Consider the following 23,210-nt stretch of genomic DNA (forward strand, 5'->3'; position numbering starts at 1 on the left):
CTCCTAAGGAAAAAAAATGGGAGAGTGATGTCACAGAAGCCAAGAGAAGAAAGTATTTCTGGTGGAATTATTTAAATAAATAAGCATAAAAAGATCATCAGTAACCTTAATAAAACCAGTCTTAGCACAGCGATGGGGACTGAGGACAGAATATGAAGTGAGGAAAAGGAGGCAACAACTTTTAAGTCACATTCAAAGTTGCTTTGGTCCTTCACACAAGGAGTTAGTTTATTTTTTGAGGCATTTAAACTCTGATAATTCTTGTAAGATATAGATATGGAAGCAATTAACCAAACTCTACCTTAGAATTCTTTCTATAGTACAGTTTTTCTATAAATAAAATGTTTTCATTTTCATTGCTATTAGTGAATACAACAAAATTCTGTACAAAGTCTATATTGATTCAAATACTAAAATAAATGCAAAAGGAGATACAATCCAAAACAGAGAGGAGAAAAGCTTAAGTAATTTCCATTTTACTTCAGGTCATGGTAAAACTATAAAATAGTAGAAAAAATCTACCTCTGTGATAAACAATGACAAGCTGTTCTCCATGTCCTGCCACTGACACAACAGGCCCAGGGAGACTGAAGACCTCTTTTTGAACACCGCCAATGGTAAACAAGCGAAGGAGCAAGGCGCTAGTGGCAGCAGCAGCCCACCCCTGACCAAGACATATGGCTTCAATGTTTTCATTCTGAGGCATGTCTACTATCCACTCTTTGCTTGAATCCCATGAACTAAAGTGCAGGCAGTGAAGCTTGCTAAAAATTAAAACAAGACAGAAACAATCAAACTTTCACATTTGATATTTTATACATATATATAACTAATCATTACACCCAGTAACAATCAAATAGTTTATTTTTCTATTACACACAAACAATACAAAAATGGCTTTAAGAAAGTAATTATGAAATATCCTTAAAATGAACTATGTTAAAACCATTAATAGTCATGTTACTGAAGAATATTGAAAGATACAGGAAAATGCTCACAATATAATGTTAAATGAAAAAAAGCAGGATAAAATCAGTAGAGTGTGATCCTAGGCTGCAAATACACACAAAAATCACAACCAAATTTTTAAAAGGGAAGGAAGCATCAAAATGTTAGGCAAGAGTCCTCTCATTGCAAAAACAAAAAGAAAATTTAATAAGGGAGAACAAAGAGAAAAAGAAAAAAAAAATTCATAATCCCACCAGCAAGATTACCAACCACTGCTAACAATCTGATTTGTGTTTCCAGTCTTTTTTCTTTGCATATTTACATACATGTAAGTTATTATGAAACTTAAGCTTCAAAATGTAGATACCATAGTATTTAGAATCAGAGGCAGTACTGACTTCCTAAACAGTAATTTTAAATTCAAAATTAAAATAAAGGGAGATGAGGGACTTCCTTGGTGGTCCAGTGGGTAAGACTCCGTGCTCCCAGTGCAGGGGGCTCGGTTTCCATCCCTGGTTGGGTAACTAGATCCGGCATGCATGCCACAACTAAGAAGTCCGCATGCTGCAACTAAAAGATCCTGCATGCTGCAACGAAGACCCAGTGCAGCCAAAATAATTAAATAAAATAAAATAAAGGGGGATGGGATTTCCCTGGTGGTCCAGTGGTTAAGATTCCGCATTTTCACTACCGAGGATGCGGGTCAATCCCTGGTCAGGGAACTAAGATCCCCCAAGCCAGGCAGCTCAGCCGGAAAAAAAAGGGGGGTGGGGGTGGACCTAGAGATTATCATGTTAATCGAAGTAAATCAGAAAGAGAAAGACAAATACCATATTATATCACTTATATGTGGAATCTAAAATACGACACAAATGAACATATCCACGAAACAGAAACAGACTCACAGACATAGAGAACAGACTTGTGGTTGCCGAGCGGGAGGGTGGGTGGGGGAGGGAAGGATTGGGAGTTTGGGATTAGCAGATGCAAACTAGAATATATAGGATGGATAAACAACAAGGTCCTACTGTATAGCAGAGGGACCTATATTCAATATCCAGTGATAAACCATAATGGAAAGGAATATGAAAAAGAATATATATAACTGAATAACTTCTCTGTACAGCAGTAATTAACACAATATTGTAAATCAACTATACTTCAATAAAATATTTAAAAAATAAAATAAAAGGATAACATTGTATATGACTGTGAAATAATATATCTAGGAAAACAAAGAGAAGAACAATCATCAATCAGGAAATCATAACAATCTTAACAATCTGAAATCAAAATTGCACATGGAGCCAAGGGGGAAGGGGGATATGGGGGGATGGATTGGGAGTCTGGGGTTAGTAGATGCAAACTATTATATACAGAATTGGATAAACACTGAGGTCCAACTGTATAGCACAGGAAACTATATTCAATATCCTGTGATAAACCATAATGGAAAAGAATATAAAAAAGAATGTATACATATGTATAACTAAATCACTTTGCTATACAGCAGAAACTAACATAACATTGTAAAACAACTGTACTTCAATTAAAAAAAATTGCCAGGGAAATAAATGTTCTAATTATGTAAGATATTCTGAGTTAGAGACACTGAGTCAACAGTGATTATTTTAGTAAACTGATTTAATTCAATAATAAAGTATTGAGTTGATTTTACAATGTGTAAAATTAGGAAACCAATTAAAATATCAAAATGACCCAATTTGGTGTTTCTCAGGCTTTAATGCATACTCTATCACCTGATGATCTTGTTAAAATGCAGATTCTGACTCAGAAGGTCTGGGTTTGGGTCTGTGATTCTGTGTTTTCAACACGCTCCCACGTGACCCATGCCCCTAGTTTGTGGACCATAATTTGAGCAGCGAGGAACTAATGTATCCAGTCAGAAGGAATTTAATTTCAAATCACCTGGGAGTTAGTAAAATCTATGATCAAGTGTATAACCACTATGATCAGCTGAAAAAATTAACAGGGCAAGCTGGCTGAAATAACAAAGCTGAATAAAATATTTTTTCTTCTTTAAAAAAAATACAGATTCTGCATCCATTGCTTTTCCATCATAATTTTCTTGTCTCTATATCTACCTACCTACCTGGCAACCAACCAATATATCTAAGAAGTCTAAAGTTTTTTAAGTTAAAAAGTCAAAATGACAAATAGTACTAATAACATTTTTAGTGTGTTTTTCCTTTTTTTTTTTTTTAAAGAGAAGTTTCAAATCTAATCTATAGTGACAAAACCCACATCAGTAGTTGTCCAAGGCTGGGATTAGATTAACTGTTAATTGTTAACAGTAGTTATATCTGAGAGTAGAATTCTGGGGGGAATTTTCATTTTCTAAGAATTCTGTACTACTTAAGCTTGCTTGTTTACAATTAATCCGTGTATTACTCTTATGTAAGAAGGGGACAATTAAGCAAAAACAGACATATGTTCTGAGGTATTACAGGTGTGCTGCTATTTGTACTAAACTCTTCCTTCTGAAATTCCACACTATAAAAGACATAATTTTGTTTTTTGTCTTACAAACTTTTTGTACTGAATTTCAACATTTTAGTATAACAGTTCAACAGTAACAAATTCTTCCTAATAATCTTGAATTTACCTTGCTAGTTCATCAGTGCTTTCACATGCCAACAAAACAGCTTCATGGGAAAGATCTGCTACTGTATAATTCAAAGTGTTTGATAAGTGTGTTGCATGGTGTATGGAGGTATCATGGAACTCCACATCTATGGCATTGTCTTGCTCATCATTATAGCAGCGAATAATTCCAATAGAGTTCCACACCTACAAACATGTAAGGTTAAATACAGGTCTGAGAAAGAGTAAAGTTCTTAGAATCAATAGACTAAAATAGTACAAATTAACAAATAATGTAGTCTGTATCAGGGATTAAGTTATGGGAGCAACCCCAGCTTACTTACCTCTAAATAGTTTCAGGTAATAGTAGTAACATCAGAGCAACAATTACTAATTATTCTTTTCCTCATGAGAAGAAGGTACATATATACTTATTTATTAGCAAATGGAATATTTTACCTAATATTTTTAAAAATTATATTACTGTCATAAAAAAATACTTTACAATTCACCTTTGAACAACCGAACAGTTAAATTCCTCAAACAAAACATTTCAAAAAATGTATTTACTTACAAATATGGATATAAATGACTGCATATTTCTTTTGGTCCAACTAACTGGTTTATAGTTATGGCATAAATATATACATTTTAAGGCAGCATAGGACTTCCCTCGTGGCTCAGTGGTTAAGAATCCGCCTGCCAATGCAGGGGACACAGGTTCAAGCCCTGGTCTGGGAAGATCCCACGTGCCATGGAGCAACTAAGCCCATGTGCCACAACTACTGAGCCTGCACTCTAGAGCCCGTGAGCCACAACTACTGAGCCCACGTGCCACAACTACTGAAGCCCACGTGCTCTAGGGCTCATGCTGCAACTACTGAGCCCGCGTGCCTAGAGCCTGTGCTCTGCAACAAGAGAAGCCACCGCGGTGAGAAGCCCACGCACCGCAACAAAAGAGTAGCCCCCATTCGCCGCACCTAGAGAAAGCCTGCTCGCAGCAGCGAAGACCCAACACAGCCAAAACTAAATAAAAATAATTAATTAAACACGCACACATACACACACACAAAACAGGAATTAAAAAAAAAGAAAGGCAGCATAAATTGATACCATTTGGAAAACTTGTCTTCCATTCATGTACACTACAGGCTCACACTAGGCAGGGTAGGCCCTAGTGTTTCCTTTCCTCTACCACAAATACAACTATAAAGTACTTGACAATATTAGAAAAATGAAGATCTATTACTTGATGATGATTACTGACGGCAATAAAAAGGTTTGTTTTTTTTTTAAATAAAACAATACCTTTAATATTTATCTACAAATTTATGGCAGGACCATACCATTTAAAAAGGACAACTGTCAAAGTCCTCAATGGAAAACCTCAAATAATCAACAAATAAAAATATTAAACTTTTTTAGCTCTCAAACTTAAGACAAAAAGTTAATATAGTCATTCATCCATAAATATATATTGAATGTCTATTGTGCCATACCTTGTTCTAAGTACTATCAGTAAACAAAACAGAAAAATCTCTGTGCTTGTGGAGAATATATTCCAGTGGCATGGGGAAAAGGGGCAGATAGCTTTTTTTTTCATAACACTTATCACCTTCTAATAGTATACCATACCAGTGGTTGCTTTCTAAAAAACACCTTCTAACTAGTGTTCTGGAATCAGTACAATCTCCTATATAAAAACTAATATGAGAAGTAAAGTTTGGAAGTATAGCCAAGAGGTACTGCAAGATATACAGTCACATTTATTATGTTCATTATATGTCATTTTGCAAAGCAGAATTTTATTTAACACAACATTCAATAATAAGGTTGAAATAAGATTAAAACTGTGAGTTAACCATAAAATAAATCAAGCACAAAATTATAATCAACCAAAGTGCTCCAGGCCAGTTAACCAAGGTTTTTAAAAAAATATTTTTACCAAACAAAATTAACTACAGCGAGATAAAATGCTTAAAAGTGAGATAAAACTATTTAAAAGTTACATGTAGATGCAAGGCTTACCATGAATCTGTGAGTGAGATGCAAGGGTGTAGAACCTGACTGGAATGGCCTTTGCCGGGGCGTTGGCATAGGACCATCATAAAATGGCCTTTGGGATGTTACAACTGGTAGATTGTGAATGCTGCCTGCCTGATCATCTTCCTCCTCTTCTTTGAGAAAACTAGAACCAGTTTTTATCATTGTAACATCTAGAAAACAAAGGATTATAATTAGAGAATCATAAATACCTATTACCTTGAAAAAGAAAAGCATTATGAAATCTAATAACCTTGTCCATTCATAGTTAATAATATTAACATTTTAATACTATTTGCCTCTTTCACTGTGTTAACATCTGCAGTGATAATTCAAAAGCAATGGAGGGTAAAACTGCTGGTACCTTAGCATGAATCAAAGCAGTGGCACCAATCTGTATTAGTAGTCAGTGTATTGTTAACCAATTGCAGTAAAAATATTAATTTTATTAAATCTTGATCTTTGCATAGATTTTTAAAAAATGTTCTCTGTGTTAAAATGGGAAGTGTGCATAAAGAATTGTGATGGGGGATTTCCCTGGTGATCTAGTGGTTAAGACTCTGTGCTTCCAATGCAGGGGTTGTAGGTTCGATCCCTGGTCAGGGAACTAGATCCCACATGCTGCGCAGCACGGTCAAAAAATTAAAAAAAAACATGCTGCGTGGTGTGGCCAAAAAATTAAAAAAAAAAAAAAGAACTGTGATGGTTATCTCAAAAAAAAAAGCATTTCTGCAATTGAGTTGTAAGCTGAACTAGCTAATTTTTTTATGTAACACCATTTTTACTTGAAATACCAGATAAACTATGGTTATACCAACTCAAGTATGTGGCAAACATTTTCTTAAAAATGAAGTGAGCTGGTCATTTAAGAAAAATAACTGACAGAATTTGTGGTCAATGATAAAATTTGAGCTTTCAAGCGAAAATCAGAATAGTGAAAAACGTGTACCTGCCACCATGAGCTTGACTGCTTTGTAATATTTAAAAACTTCTGATGAGATTGGCGATGATACTAACAAATATTATTCTGGATAACGTGTCAATATTAGGAAGGTCTGCAAAGCTCAGGAAACAGTATTTTCCAAATTACCAATGCATATGTGAAAAAATCAAACATGGTAAAAGATCCATTCAAGTTAGACCAATGGATTTTAATGTAATAATAGAGTTGAAAAGTTCACCAAAAAGTTTTCAGATTCGACATCGCAAGTAATCTTTAAGAAACTATCATTTGTTGCGTTTTGGTGCAACATCGAAGAATATCTGCAATTCTTTCAATAGGCTATTAAAATACTTCTCCTTTTTCAAACTACATATTGTGTGAGGCTAAATTTTTTTCACATACTTCAAACAAAAACAAATATATGGCAGTAGACTGAATCCTGAAGCACATGAAAGAATCCAGCTGTCTTCTATGCTAAGATCTGCAAAAGGGTAAAATAATACCATTTTTCTAGAGTTGTTTTATTTTCATAAAAAATGTTATTTATGTTTACATATAATGAGTTTATTAATGTTACTTTAAAGTGAATAAATATTTTTTAAATTTCTCGGTTTTAATTTCTAACATAGTAAATAACAATAAATATAACTCCACAAACAATTTTTCTTTGGGGTCCTCAAAAAATTTTAGGAATGTAATGAGCTCCTGAAACCAAACATTTGAGGAGTGCTATCCTATAAACCCTATATGCTTTAAATGCAGCACAACCACTGTACACTGGCATTTCACTTGGTAATGTTCAAATGTGTTAATTTTAGCATATAAGTTTAATAGTCACTTCATTTAAAGGTTTTTCATTACAATCCCAATATCTTTAACAGATACCAAACTATTCAGGTTACCTATTTCTTTTTGTTTAAAAATTTTAATATTTATTTATTTATTTAATTGGCTGCACCGGGTCTTAGTTGCCATGTGCGGGATCTTTAGTTGCAGTACCCAGGATCTTTTAGTTGTGGCCAGGTTACCTATTTCTTGAGTTAGCTTGGTAGTTTGTGTCTTTCAAAGAATTTGTCCATTTTATCTAAGTTGTTGAATTTATGGACACAAAGTTGTTCATAATATTCACCTATTAAACTTTTGTTATTAATAGCAGTGCTATCTTACAGAAATATAATGTGAGTTACATATGTAATTTAAAATTTTCTAGTAGCCATATTTTAAATAGTAAAAAGAAACAGGTGTAATTAATTGTAATAATATACTGCATTTAAAATATAATCTCAACATGTACTCAATGTAAAAAACGACCAAGATATTTTACATTCTCTTTTTTGTACTGTCTTCAAAATCTGGTTGCATTTTATACTTAAAACACACCTCAATTTGAACTAGCCACATTTTAAGTGCTCAAAAGCCACAAGTGGCTACTGGCTATCATATTGGATAGTGAAGATCTATGGGATACACGGTGATGATACCCCTTTCATTTCTTTTATTAGTCATTTGTGTCTTTCCTTCTTGACCAATCAGGATAGAGATTTATCAGTTTTATTGATCTTTTCAAAGAATAAGCTTTTGGTTTTATTGACTTCTCTATAGCTTTTGGTTGTCAATTTCATTGAATTCTGTTCTTTATCATTTCCTTCCTTTTGCTTGCTTGGGGTTTAATTTCCTCTTCTTTTTCTAGTTTGCTAAAGCAGAAGCTTAGATCATTGTTTTGAAACCTTTTTCAACATACGTATTTAATGCTATAGCTACATTCTACCAATCCAGTACTGACTTTAAATAATAGTTTTAATAAAAAATTGAAAATATTGATGAGTAAGATGGATCATCACATTCACAAAGTCAATTCATACCAACTGAGTTTTCATCATCTTCTAGGATATGACTTCGCTGTCTAGGACGACCTGAAGCCAGCATGAGGTCATCATCATCTTCCTCATCATTTATAATCCCTTTTGAAAAAGAGCGGGTTTCGACTGCATTGTCATTTAGAAAATCACCGGCACTACTTGTATCTTCTCCATCAAAAAGATCGTTATAATCCTTTTCTACTCTGCTAGATACCTTGAACAAATGAATACAAATTAGAAAGTATTAGTGAACTACTTATATAAACACAATTACTCAAAAGGCAATCTTTTAATATGCACCTATAAACTCTACCAAGTAAGCAAGTGACTTGGTAAAAATAATTAGCAAATATGTTTATGAGGATTGTATTTATATTTATATAAGACCTAGTCCTTACTTTAAATGCCTTATAGTCTACGGATAAGGTGGAAGTATAAGACAGACATGTAAAGAAATACATGTGTATACCCAAATATAAAGCAAGATTTTATTCCTCACAATCATTCTCCAGAAAAGAAGTCACCTATGAGTCCTTACAAAGTCTCTCACTGTAAGATAGTCTCTCATTTACTTTTATTTTGAACAAGATACTGCTTAGGTAAGATGTTTACTTTAAATGATCTCAGTTAAAGCTCGTCTTTGGGGTATTTTTTGATGCTTATAGAATTAAACAAATAGAACCAAAAGAAAAACAAAAGTGGCAAATAAATTCAACATTAATCATTGATTCCTAGGAATATGAACATATCATTGCAAGTACTGAATGTCACTGTAAACAATTTTTGAGATCACTTTAAAAAGTGAATAGTAAGCAGATACATTGTAAGGATCACAATTATTCCTATAGAATGAATAAAAACTGTACAATGTTAAGTCAATGGAAACTTATAGTTGGGTATAAAAGTCTAATGAGAACACCATTAATGGATTCAAAAGGGACTATATCACAAATCTTTTAGATGGAAGTGCATATAACTGTGTTCTGGAAAGTTGACATTTAAAGAAATGAGAGAACAGAAAAAATACTTCTAAATTCAAAAGTTTAAACAAATGATTAGAATAATTAAATTAATAACTATTGATAAGTGCTATAAGAAGATATTTAACTATTTTATCCATAGTCCTAAAAGTTTATGTACTCAAGTTGGTTAAAAACTTTTTTCGGACTTTATCAAAAATGAGGGTTTTAACTTATGGTGAGAGGTGTTGTAACAGAAACATGTACTATGAGAAGTAAAAGCAAAAAGGAGAGAGTGAACAATTCTGGATAGAAGGGTTAAGGTTTTATAAGAGGTGACATTTGAACTAAAATTTTTTTAATTTTTAAAAATTTTATTGACATATAGTTGATTTACAGTGTTGTATTAATTTCTGTTGATTCAGTTATACATATGTATTCTTTTTCATATTCTTTCCCGTTATGGTTTATCACAGGTTACTGAATATAGTTCCCTGTGCTATACAACAGGACATTGTTGTTGAACTAAAAATTATTTCTCAATTTAATTTTCTTTTTTATCAACGTTAGACATGCATATAAATTAGTCAGCGTTATAAGATTTAATATAAAAATGAAAACAATCCTCTGCACAGCCTCTGACTTACTTCTCTGCTCTCAATTGTTTCTTTTGATACTTTCCTCCACACTTGTAAATCATATTCCAGTGAAATTTTTTGATTTTTCAGTTTTAATTATCTATTTAATAGACGTTACTAACTTCTTTCTGTTAAGGAAGATGAGGATTTGGTGCCATTTTTCAACCACCACTACTCCCCTTGTATGCATATACACCATTCTCCTACTCCTGTCCACCCAATATAGATATATTCTCATTCTGCTTGGATCAATTTACAGTATTTAGATTTATTATGACCACGTAAATGCTATTCATAGCTGAACCCTAAAGCAAAGGAAATAAAAGCAAAAATAAATAAATGAAACCTAATTAAACCAAAAAGCTTTTGCATAGCAAAGGAAACCTTTGACAAAACAAAAGGACAACTTACTGAATAGGAGAAAATATTTGCAAATGATATGACCGATAAGGGGTTAGTATCCAAAATACATAAACAGCTCATACAACTCAACATCAAAAAAACAAACAACTCAATTAAAAAATGGGCAGAAAAGCTGAATAGACATTTTTGCAAAGAGGAAATGCAGAGAGCCAACAGGCACACAAAACGATGCTCAACATTGCTAATCATCAGGGAAATGCAAATCAAAACCACAATGAGATATCACCTCACACCTGTCAGAATGGCTATCATCAAAAGGAACACAAATAACAAATATTGGCAAGGATGTGGAGAAAAGGGAACCCTCCTACACTGTTGGTGGGAATGTAATTGGTGTAGCCACTGTGGAAAACAGTATGGAGGGTTCTCAAAAAACTAAACATAGAACTACCATATGACCCAGCAATTCCACTCCTGGGTGTACATCCGAAAAAAACCAAATACACTAGCTGGAAAAGATACATGCACCCCAATATTCATAGCAGCATTATTTACAGTTGTCAAGTTATAGAACCAATCTAAGTGTCCATCAACAGCTGAATAAAGAAGATGTGATATAGATAGACAGATAGATAGATATTGGAATACTACTCAGCCATAAAAAAGAATGAAATTTTGCCATTTGCAACAACATGGATGGACTTAGAGCTTAAGGTATTATGCTAAGAGAAATAAGTCAAACAGAGAAAGACAAATACTATATGATATCACTTACATGTGGAATATAAAAAATATAACAAACTAGTGAGTATAACAAAAAGAAACAGACTCACAGATACAGAGAACAAACTAGTAGGGAGAGGGGTGGGGGGAGGGGAAATATATGGGTAGGGGATTAAAAGGCACAAACTATACTGTATAAAATAAGCTACAAAGATATGTTGTACAACAGGGAATATAGCCAATATTTTATAATAACTATAAATGGAGTACATCCTTTAAAAATTATGAATCACTATATTGTACACCTGTAACTAACATAATATTGTACATCAACTATACTTCAATAAAAATAAAAATAAAAATAAGAATCTCTCTGTTTTGGTTTTTTCTTACACGGATTCCCCAAAGATCTTCCAATCTCCTGCCTGAAAAACATAAGACTGGCTGACAATGCTCTGGGAGCCAAGTATGAAAAGTGAGCTGGGAATTTCAACATTCAAGTATACACACTTTCATTTAATCCTTTTCAGTACAGTATTCCTCCTTCACCCAACACCACTCAGTTGTACCCAGTGTCCCTGGATCAGTGACCTCTGTTTTACCTCATCTTAGAGAATAAATCTCCAGCTTTCAGCCAGAATGTATACAGGGGTGAGGGAGGGCAGTTACCTAGCTGTGCCCACTGTTGCTGAGATTGGAGGGATCTACTTGCTTGTTAAATCAACCCTCCTCTTTTCAGCCCCACTTTTTTTTTTTTTAAGGTAGTTGTCAGTCATATTGTTCTTTTTTCTCCCCCCTAGCTTATGTATTTATTTATTTATTTTTATATTTATTTTTGACTATGTTGGGTCTTCGTTTCTGTGCCAGGGCTTTCTCTAGTTGTGGCAAGCAGGGGCCACTCTTCATCACGGTGCGCGGGCCTCTCACTATCGCGGCCTCTCTTGTTGCGGAGCACAGGCTCCAGACGCGCAGGCTCAGTAGTTGTGGCTCACAGGCCTAGTTGCTCTGCGGCATGTGGGATCTTCCCAGACCAGGGCTCAAACCCGTGTCCCCTGCATTAGCAGGCAGATTCTCAACCACTGCACCACCAGGGAAGCCCCCCCCACTTTTTTTTTTTTTTTTAATATTTACTTATTTATTTGGCTGCACCGGGTCTTAGTTGCGGCACGCAGGATCTTCAGTTGTAGCAGGCAAACTCTTAGTTGCAGCATGTGGGATCTAGTTCTCTGACCAGGGATCGAACCCGGGCCCCCTGCATTGTGGGCGTGGAGTCTTAGCCACTGCACCACCAAGGAAGTCCCTTCGGCCCCACTTTTAAGTACCTACTGCTACCAAATTCTGAATCTTTGGGGACTCAAGCAAGCTAAGTGGCACCTCAGGGGAAATAATGAACCAAAACAAGGAAGTATAAAACAAGGCAGCCTGTTTAGAGCAGTTCAGTCAGGCTGTGCAGCTAAGCATAAGAAGTATATAGTTAGCTCTAAGAGTTAAGGCTAATTCATGACAGAAAAACTTAGGCTAAACTAAGTTACAGTTATTAATAATTTTCATCTATAAAACATTTATTTAATTAAAAACACCTAGAACACCAGGATACTAAAATATTACAGTTTTTTACAAAGGTATTCCTTGGAAAGCCATGAAATATTAATGGATATTATATGGAGGGAAAGAAGTTCCTTAGTAAAATGTATTTGGGAAACATTAGGTTAAACAAGTTTAAACATTCTTTGTGATAGAGCATTACTGGGCATCTAATAACATAAATTATAATTTTCAAAGAAAGTAATGTAGTTTGTGGTGTTTCCCAAATTCATATGACCACAGAAAGACTTTGAAGAAACTGTTCTACCCTATTACTTATTACCTTACTGCTTGACATCTTTCCACTGGGGTCACAAACATTCTCCAGGACTCCTAGATTTCCTTCTGCATCAGTATAAGCTATTTGACCACAAGTAGGATGCCATGACAGGCCACAAATTGCATAACCTTTCTCATGTTTCACCCTAAAAATTAAAAAGTGAATTCTTAAAACACTGTCAAGAAAAATATAAGCTATACATTTCTTTAGGTAAATTTTAGTTAGAAAAAATTTTGATAAACATAGCTATATGTCTGCATTTTAACAATCTAATGATTGCAGATTTGAAATGTTTAATAATATAAAAAACAAAAATCTAATAGAAATAAGCAAAAAAGAGACAAAAGATTTACTGAATCATACCTTTCCATGCAATCTTTGGTTTCCACATTCCAAACTATAATTAAACCATTAATACTCCCTGCAGCTAAATATTGTCCACAAGGAGACCAGGTTACTATATTTAGGGTCTAGTAAAGAAAAACAATAAATAAATAATAATTCATATAATTTAAAACTAAAAACTCATTTTATTACTAAATTCAAATTATTATAACCCTTATTGTATGCAATTTCTAATTAAATCTGATACATAAACAGCAAGACAAAGTTTGCTTACTTTCTAACTTTCTTTTTCAATAATATTCAACAATCAAAGTAATAGCAGCTATTACTTTATCACAAGAAAATTACACTAGCACAATTTTAAAAGCAAAAGCTAAAAAATGTTTTTATCCCAGAAAGAAAGACAATGCAAGTTATCCTCTTAGCAGTCACCATCAAGATGAAGAGAACCAGGAAGTGAAGTGAATCATACTAAGCCATTGCTGACCTACTGGGCCTCTGTTTCCTAACTGCAAAATGGGTATGTATGAGAGAAGGGGGTGGGGGGAGGGAGAGAGAGAGAGAGAAAGAAACACAGACTAACAACCTTTCCTGCTCTAAAATTCCAGTGTCTATAGTCACAAGTCTCAATGAAACTCACTTAACAATAAACATTACTAATAATGTGAGAATTACCTATTCTAATACTATGCTAGGGTTAAATTTGACTTCTTATAAATTAAAAGATTTTTCTTATCAAATTTCACAAAGGAGAAAGGTCAGATAGGACCTAGCAAAGACTTATCTACTAGTTATTCACTAAGTGAAGAAAGGCTGAGGGGTAGAAGGTGGACACATGCACAGCAGTCCGGAGTTGTTCTCCATTTCCAACAATATTTAGCTGTAATTGTATTAAAGCAAAGTATGCATTAAATATTCCCATTAGCCTACTGAAAGTATCACTTACAAAACCTACCTGAGAGATGAAATTATCTGAAAGATCAAATTGATTACTCCAAGTTTCTCTTCTATATAGCTTAACAGATTTTTCCACAGGAACTGCTAGTAACTATTAGGAAAGATAAATGATTTAAACAAAAGTTTACACTAAATTAAGTTTAAAGAGAAAAAAAAGCAGAAAATTCATCTAAATAAGACTACAAAACATAAAAGCAAATTTGTATTTTAATTGGCAACTAACAAAACTCAGAAAGCTACTTAAAATTTTGATAAAGAATGGGTGATGATCACTGTATTGCTTGTACTGAAAGACAGAGAACTTATAGTTACTAATATTTTTAATACTATTTCTTAAGGAATATAAGCCCTTTGGATCTAAAAATTCATCTTATTTGCTGGAAGGAGAGAAACAGAGCCAGAATACTTTGAATATCTTTGGAAAAGGAAACATCTTCTTACATATACTTCCAAAAAACAAAACTGACATATTCTTTCCATGCTTATCAAAAAAAGAAGAAAAATGTATTATTTATGAATAGTAAAACTATGTTTAAATTTTTTTTAATTAATTAGATTAATTGATGTTTCATAAGCAAAGAAGAAATACATACTGGATTTCCCAACTATCACTTTAGTGCAGAATGTACCCTTAAAAGTTTACATGACACAAAAGGTCATACATTGAAAAGAAAGTCTCCCTCCAATCCCTAAATCCTATTCCTACTTCCCAAAGGCAAAAAACATAAGCATAGACTATATAAGAATGCATATGTACATATATACAAGTAGACACACAATTAAACAGTAGCATTATCTACTATCTATACCTACTGCTCTACAGCTTGATGTTTTTAATATATCTAAAGACCGATTATTCCATGTGAAGACACACAGATATACCTCATTCTAACAGTTGCAGAGTATTCCATTTTCAGGAATAAATTCCACAGTTTATTTAACCAGTTCTCTATTAATGAACATTCAGGATGTTTACAATCTTTTGCTACTACAAACAATGATACAACATTTTCATTATACATACTCTGTAGTGCATATGTATAAATATGTTTAGAGAATATATGCCTAGAACTAGTACTATTGGTCATTCGTTCTAATAAAAACTGCCACATCCTCTTCCACACAGTATATATCAAACTTCTGATCTTTGACCATCTGACAAATGAAAAATAGACAATCATATTTCAATTTGTATTTCTTTTAGTATGAAAGGTTGCATGTATTTTCATATGTTAAAAGCCATCTGTGTATCTTTTTCTGTATACTGTCTGCTCATGTCCTTGTTCATCTTTTTACTGGGATCTTATTAATTTATAAGAACTCTTTGAATATTAAGGAAATTAGCTCTGTCATATTGTTTCAAACTTTTTCTCAGTTTATCATTTGTCCTTTGACACTGAAATATTTATTTTTTTACTTTTCATATTGTCGAGTTTATAAATTTTTTCCGGAAATTTTCACATATACAGAGAAGTTAAAAAGATGATACAGCAAATACCTATATAATGAGATTCACCATGTGATAGGAAGTCTCCAAGATGGTCCTCGGTAATTCTCACCTCCTGGTATTCATGCCCTTTGCCAGTACATTTATTAAATCTCCTTTTCTCCACCTTTATAATACGCTAAATTCCCATATATACTGGATCTATCTCTCTGTTTAATAGATAGCTGTCTATTCATGAATTAGTATCACACTTTTAATTCCCATAGCATTATAATGTTATATCTGATTGAATTAGACTTTACCACTTTTCTTTTTCAAGACTTTCGCTTTTCCATATGGCTTTAGAATCAGTTCTATTTGGTCCCCCCAAACATCTTACTGATATTTTATATTGAATGTTTCAAAATTATAGATAATTCAGGGAAGAACTGACATCTTTATAACAAAAATTCATTTCTAAGAATAGGATATATTTTTCTATGTGGTTTTCTAAATGTTGCCATTTGCAACAACTTGAATGAACCTAGAGGGTATTATGGTTAGTGAAATAAGTCAGACAGAGAAAGACAAATACTGTATGTTATCACCTACATGTGGAATCTAAAAACTAAAAATAAGTAAATAAAATGAATAAATATAACAAAATAGAAACAGACTCAGAGATATAAAGAACAAACTAGTGGTTACCAGTGGGAAGAGGGGAGGGGGGAAGGGCAAAACAGGGGTGGGGGATTAAGAGGTACAAACTATTATGTATAAAATAAATAAGCTAAAAGGATATATTATATAGCACAGGGAATATAGCCAATATTTTATAATAACTTTAAATGGAATATAATCTATACAAATTTTGAATCACTATGCTGTACACCTGAAACTAATACAACATTGTAAATCAGCTATACCTCAATAAATAAATAAATAAATAACAAAAAAGAATGGGATATATTTTTTCTATTTAAGTCTTCTTTTACTCTTTGTAGCATGTTTAAATTTTCTTTACATAGCTCTCTCACATTTTTTGGTAAGTTTATCCCTAGTTATTTTATATTTTTTTAAAATTTTTACATCTTTTTTGATTTCACAGTTAGTGCATTATTTTCTCTCACCATATTTTCTAAATGGCTATTGTTTGTATATAGGACTATACGTTTTATATATTAATTTTGCTTCCAACTACCTTACTGAATTTTCTTATTAGTAATATTTTTCCCCCAGTTGATTTTCTTGGGATTTCCTCGTATACAAGCATTTCATTTGCAAATAATGAGCATTCTCCTTCCCTTCTTTCCAACCTCTCATATCTTTCTATTGTCTAACTGTATCAGCTAGTACCTCCAAAATGTTAAACACTAGCAGTAAGAGTTGATATAACAAGACTGTTTCCAAAGTTGTCCCATTAAACAAGAATGTAAAGAAAAAGGTAAAATCAATTCATTCCTGCCAAATGTACTCTTCAAAAAAGAACCTTTAAAAAGTTGAAATGTTTCTTACAGCATTTCAATAATAATTAATTTGCTTGGAGCTCTAAAATTTATAATCTAAATGAAATAGTTACAATTAAAAAAACTATTCTTACATTCAAAGATAACAAGGACTGGAACATATAATTAAAACAAAATAAGGGACTTCCCTGGTGGTACAGTGGTTAAGCCTCCGTGCTCCCAACGAAGGGGGCCCAGGTTCCATCCCTGGTCAGAGAACTAGATCCCACATGCATGCCAGAACTAAAGAGTTCGCATGCCACAACTAAGGAGTCTGTGTGCCGCAACTAAGACCCAGCACAACCAAATAAGTAAATAAATAAATATTTAAAAAACAAAACAAAACAAAAAACAAAATAAGAGTCACTCACCTTCCCACTTTTTGGCTGCCAAGCAAGTCTGCAGATTGATTTTGCATTTATCACATCATTGCATTTTTGCAGCAGTGGCCAACTAATAGCACATGTCTGATTTAAAAAAAAAAAAAAACAAGAAAATGTAAGTCTTGTGACTGAATAATAATCTTTTTAAATAACTAAAAATGAAAAATAAAATGCCAAAAGAAAAAAAAAGAAAATTTATTTCCCCTTATGAAAATTCTCCCAAAAAAAGATATGCAGCACTGAATACATTTAATAAGTGGTTTCTTCAAACTGATAGATAGCTCGGAAAAAAGCAACTTAATTCACTTTAACCTAATTATAATATTTGATTTAACTAAGTTACTTTAAGTTTTTCACAGTTATAAAGAGCACAAGTCTTAAATAATTAACTCAAATAGGAGTATTTCCTATGTAGAATAAGCAAACAGTATACTCAATGAATAAACGTACACAAACAAAAAAAAACCCCAATACATTAAAATCTTAAAGTAACCATGAAAATAAACTTGAGAGATCTACTACGAAATGTTAAGGTGTCAAAGTCAATCCTTTTAAATAGTTCAAACGTGAGGGAAGAAACTGTGGCTATGAGCTGAAGCATATCTGTGAGGGATGTTTTTCTCATCAGCCGCATCATTCCTAGAGAAGCCAAGCCTTCTCTGATTGCCTCAGGAAGAATTCATTGTTCCCTCTGCCAATCCAGAAAGCATTTTCTTCATACCTCCTTTAAAGCTATTACCAGGCTGGGTCAGAGTAAGTTATGTGACTCTCCAAATCAAGTGTGGCCCATGCCTTACTTTCGTATCCCCAACATCTGGGGACCAACATATGGTAGTTAGCTTATAAATATATAATGATTGAATTTCCCTTTGTGATTGGATACAGAATCAATTAGTCTTCAACATATTTACTTTTGCTTAGATTGTTGGGGAGTTTGATCACAAAACCAGTATTTAATGCTACTCAAAAGAAACAAACTATGAAGAAGAAGAATTATTAATTTGGTCCAATAATATATTATGTAATGCCCAATATATGATGGAAATAGGCAAAAAGTTTTAAATTCAAATTGATGAGCTTACCTGATCTGAAATTTGCCACACCTTGACAGATCCATCACAACTAGCTGATGCCTGCAGGAATAAAACAATAGATTTCTCTATAGTTACAGCCATAATACTATATGGAGACTGGTTCAACTGATAAATTAAAGAGGCTTTTAAAAATTGTGTGAAACTTTTTGCTAATTCTCTTACAGTTTTAAACATATTCGTAAAAAATGCAAAAAGCGAGGGAAAAAAATGATTACCAGAAAGATGTCCTTAGGGTCAAAGGAAAGACTTAAAACAGGTGCATCATGTCCTCGAAATGTTTTCTGTTGGCTGCAATCCACCACATCCACAACTTTGACTAGAAAATCACTAAGAACAAGAGTAACGTACATCAATAAATGCCAATACAAAAGGCTCTCAAAAGCTATGACCCAAATATTTCAAAGTAATAAGAGTAAATGCCATAATTTCTTTATAGCAACATGTGAAATTTGGCACCCATATTACCTTTTAGTTTTGGTCTATAAAGATGCTAAAAACATAACTCAAGATTTCCCATATGTTAAAATATAAATACTTTTAGAAAGTGGCTTCCTTAGTTAGATCTTAAGCTTCTATTAGTTGCTAATCTAATTACAGCCACAACCATTTTTAAAAGCACTATGCCTTTTACTCCAACTCAGCAATTCACCAATTACATTTTTTTCCTATGACAAATAAGCAACAAGAAAAACAACAAAAATCCTGATTGTACAGTCTAGGTTGTACCTAAAATAATTTTTAAAATTTTGTATCCAACTATCATCTTTCCCCAAACTTTTCCAGCATTTACCGAGCAGGCTGTCGGCAAAGCAATATACCTCAATTCACAAAGAAGCACAAGTTTGTCATCAAAAACTGTTACCAGAAAGAAGACTTGAATATAATAATTAAATAACAACAACAAAGAAGGAACAGAGTCCTAAAAATGTTACCCTGAATCCAATGAATGAGGCCATTTTGTTCTAATATTATTTCATTTTCTGATATCAAAGAGCCTTACCTAGATCCAGCAGCAATTTTTGCACCATCCCCATTAAAGATCACATGGTTTGCATTTGTGGTGAAGCGAGTCAATATACCATCTGGAACTCCTTCAGGAAACGTGTGCACTTGAACAGTATTGTTAGATACTGCAGTGACCAATTTCCCATTCTAAAAGAAAAATGAAAGAAACATTGGTAAAAATTAGTTAATTAATTGGGAATCTCTCCATAGTTAAAAATCCTGTAAAAAACAAAAAAGAACTTATAAATGTAGTTCATGTCAAGAGAAAAATAATCAATATATAATTTTTCTGAAATGGCTATTAGCGAGAAAAATTTACTTGCTGTCTTTAGAAAATTTAATTCCCTCTTCATCAGCCAAACTTTTAGCCTCTGATTTCTCTTGTACTTCCGGCAAGAAAAATATTTAAATAGTGTTTTTGTGGATTCCCAAATGTCATAAGAAGGAGACTCAGAACAAGAAAACATAGCTAATCTCAATGAGGGAAGAGCACAATGGACACTATTAGTATTGCCCTGTGTTTCCAGAAAACAATCATTAGATGTCTTTTCAGAGTAGGGTAAAGTCTAAATGTGAATCCATGAATCCATGGCTCCTTTTTTTTTTTTTTTTTTTTTGGCGTACTGCAGGGCATGCGGAATCTTAGTTCCCCAACCAGGGATCGAACCTGTGCCCCCTGCAGTGGAAGCGCAGTGTTTATTTAGTGTTTTAAAAACACTAAATAAATAGAAAGTTTTAGGATCCGAAAATGATCTGCAAACACCGTTGTTCTGCACAGCTTTCAGCTAAGAATCATAAAAGGTCAGGGATCTGCCCTACCACCTTAATTTTATTACTTACCCAAGAGGAATTAAGTCTTGATGAACTAAATCATAGTCTACCAACCTCATACACAATTTGATATATCATATGGTCAGTTTATTAATTTATATTGAATGATAACTACCAAAAGAAACAAACTACTCAAGTTTGTTAATGAACATACTTTACCCTATAGCAATAGGTCTCAGCCGTATTTGCGCACTTAGGACCCTTACCTTATCTACAGCGTCTGCTCCCTTTCTAATGGGAAAAGAACCTGGTAATACAATGACATGTTACCATATAGTAATATTTGGGGAAATGTACACATCTGTTCAAATAACAGTATAGATGATTCAAATTTGAACTGTGATAAACACCTTCAAGTTCAATTATTGGAAAACTGGTGAAAAATACTGTTTATGCCTACATTGCAACTACTGTATATAATTAAATTCATAATAAACTAAATTCATAATGTTGAAGTTAAGCTAACAACAATTTAAATGTGAAAACCAGAAGAGAATCAACAAAAAGCTATAACCAACTCAATACAACACTGATGCTGCTAAGTGTTCTTTGGCAAAACTGCAGAAACACCAACTATTTATTTGTGTGCATGTACAGAAATTTTGCAACCTTGGCTGTGCTTCACTTCGCAGACAGATTTCTTAGTAGAATACTGACTAAGCATCCTCAGTTAGCTCTAGTAAAGAATCTTGGTAATTCTTTAACAAAACGTTAACTAGCCCTCTGTTCATGTAAAAATGTTAAAGTATATAACTGCACTAACTCACCTGGGAGACCTGAATAAAGGCCTTGCTTTGAAGTCATTTTCAAACAAATCTTCTGGGAAATCAAATCACTACCAGTGTACGGTGTCAACTAGTAAAAATTTTTAAAAAAGAAACCATGCAAAGGATCAGAGCTGTGGTCCGGATCTGGTCAGACTATTCTTCTCCCTGGTGGATAGGGAGGAATGGAACCCAGCACAGGATGACTTGGGCCCACTGTGTTCCTTACTATGTCATTTGACTTTCCTCCGAGCTTTGATTTTCCCAAGAATAAAATGGAGATAATTCCACGTACCTCTCCTTACTTTTGTTAAAGACAACGTAAAATACTATGCAAGCGTTAACTATTACTACCTACAAATATGTTGATATAGCCCAGTTTCACTATTTTGGAGGGTGATTTTTTTTTTCTGCTTTGTTCTCAAATAAAGCACCTAATTGTACTTCCCTATATCACTGAATCCATAAAGTACGTATTTATAAGCAATTAGGCTTTAAATGAAATTGTCAACTTTGCATGGCTATTTGGTAACATCATTTCATTGAAGAAATGTAAACTCCATTCCTAAAGCCAAACATTTTAGCACTGAATATGAGCCTTGTAGTCGGCTGAATAGTGGCCCCTAAAAGACATGTCTAAATCCTAAGCCCAGGTACCTGCTACCGTAGCCCTAGGAAACTACCATAAGCCCACTTTCATTTTTTTCTTCTTTAAAGTCTTTTTCGTATACAAAAGCGGTACATACTTATTGTAGGAAAAAAAATACGAAACTGTCCTGAGCAGACAGTGAGTTTCCCTACTCTTGAGAAGTAATTTCCATTAACATGCTGGGGTTAAGTCTTTTTAACTTTATTCTATACATATGCAAATTACAGATATTTGTGTACTTAAATCCTTTATTTTAACAAACATAAGACTATTCTATAAGACCGTTATGAAACTCTATTTTTCATTTTTTCAATTAACTGTAAACATCTTTCCAAATGAAGGTATACAGCACTCCCACATTTTTTTAGTGGCTGCATAGTATTACATTATATGACTACCAAAATATATAAAATGTATTCTCTATTCAGGGACACTTCAATTGTTTCTTTTGCTATTATAAACAATGGTTTTACTAATATTCTTGTCCACACAAATGCATGTGTGTACTTCCTTAGGGTAAACAGCCAGAAATGACTGTGTGCATTCTAACTGTGATACATCATATCAATTTATTCCAAAACAAGTTCATCAGTTATACTTCCAGCAACTGTTGTGTGAAAATACTGTGAAACAGAAAATATATATTGGTCTCTACCCTCAGTTCCTGGCACAGAGCTCCTAAAACCCTTGAACTGTCCTAAGTGATAAGAGCACCAGGAGCATCTTTTGCTCCAAAATTTGGTCTTTGACTGATTCCTGACACAAAGCTCCCAAATCCCTTGGAACTTTCTGGGTGACGGGAATGTCTTTTGTTCTAATGAGGTGCGTCTTGGTGGGCTCCTGGATAGCTTCAGGATGGTGGCTGGTCACCAGAAAGATCAAGTCATTATCAGAAGCTTGGAACTTTCAGTCCCACACCCCTATCATCCAGGAAGGGGAGAGGGGCTGGAAATGAAGTTAATAATCAGTCATGCCCATGTGATGAGCCTCCATAAAAATCCAAATAACATGGGGTTCAAGGAGCTTCCAGGTTGGTGGTGCACCCCAACTCCACATCTCCATTCTCCAGACCTCACCCCATGTTCTCTTCATCTGGCTGTTCATCTGTATCCTTTATTATGTAATAAACTGGTAAACATATTTCCCTGATTTCTGTGAGCTGTTCTAGCAAATGATCTTATCCAAGGAGGGGGTCATGGAAATCCGCATTTGCAGCCAAGCTGAACAGAAGTTGTAGGTAATCTGGGGACCTAATACTTGCGACTGGTGTCTGAAGTGGGGGATAGTCTCGTGGGACTGAGACCTTA

General features: G+C 33.7%; 1 protein-coding gene across 1 annotated transcript in view; it reads right to left on the reverse strand.

The window, feature by feature from the left end:
- Positions 1-23,210, reverse strand: part of WDHD1 (WD repeat and HMG-box DNA binding protein 1) — a 64,189-nt gene that overhangs the window by 27,955 nt on the left and 13,024 nt on the right. The window contains exons 4-14 of the mRNA XM_059915716.1: positions 19,655-19,806; positions 18,870-18,981; positions 18,643-18,693; positions 17,549-17,644; positions 14,245-14,337; positions 13,308-13,414; positions 12,948-13,089; positions 8,401-8,611; positions 5,581-5,768; positions 3,575-3,759; positions 523-764 (exon numbers count right to left, since the gene is read on the reverse strand). Coding sequence (XP_059771699.1) covers positions 523-764; positions 3,575-3,759; positions 5,581-5,768; positions 8,401-8,611; positions 12,948-13,089; positions 13,308-13,414; positions 14,245-14,337; positions 17,549-17,644; positions 18,643-18,693; positions 18,870-18,981; positions 19,655-19,806 — 1,579 coding nt within the window. The remainder of the gene's footprint in view (positions 1-522; positions 765-3,574; positions 3,760-5,580; positions 5,769-8,400; positions 8,612-12,947; positions 13,090-13,307; positions 13,415-14,244; positions 14,338-17,548; positions 17,645-18,642; positions 18,694-18,869; positions 18,982-19,654; positions 19,807-23,210) is intronic.

Source organism: Balaenoptera ricei, chromosome 2, assembly GCF_028023285.1.
Source record: "Balaenoptera ricei isolate mBalRic1 chromosome 2, mBalRic1.hap2, whole genome shotgun sequence".
Taxonomy (NCBI): Eukaryota; Metazoa; Chordata; class Mammalia; order Artiodactyla; family Balaenopteridae; genus Balaenoptera; species Balaenoptera ricei.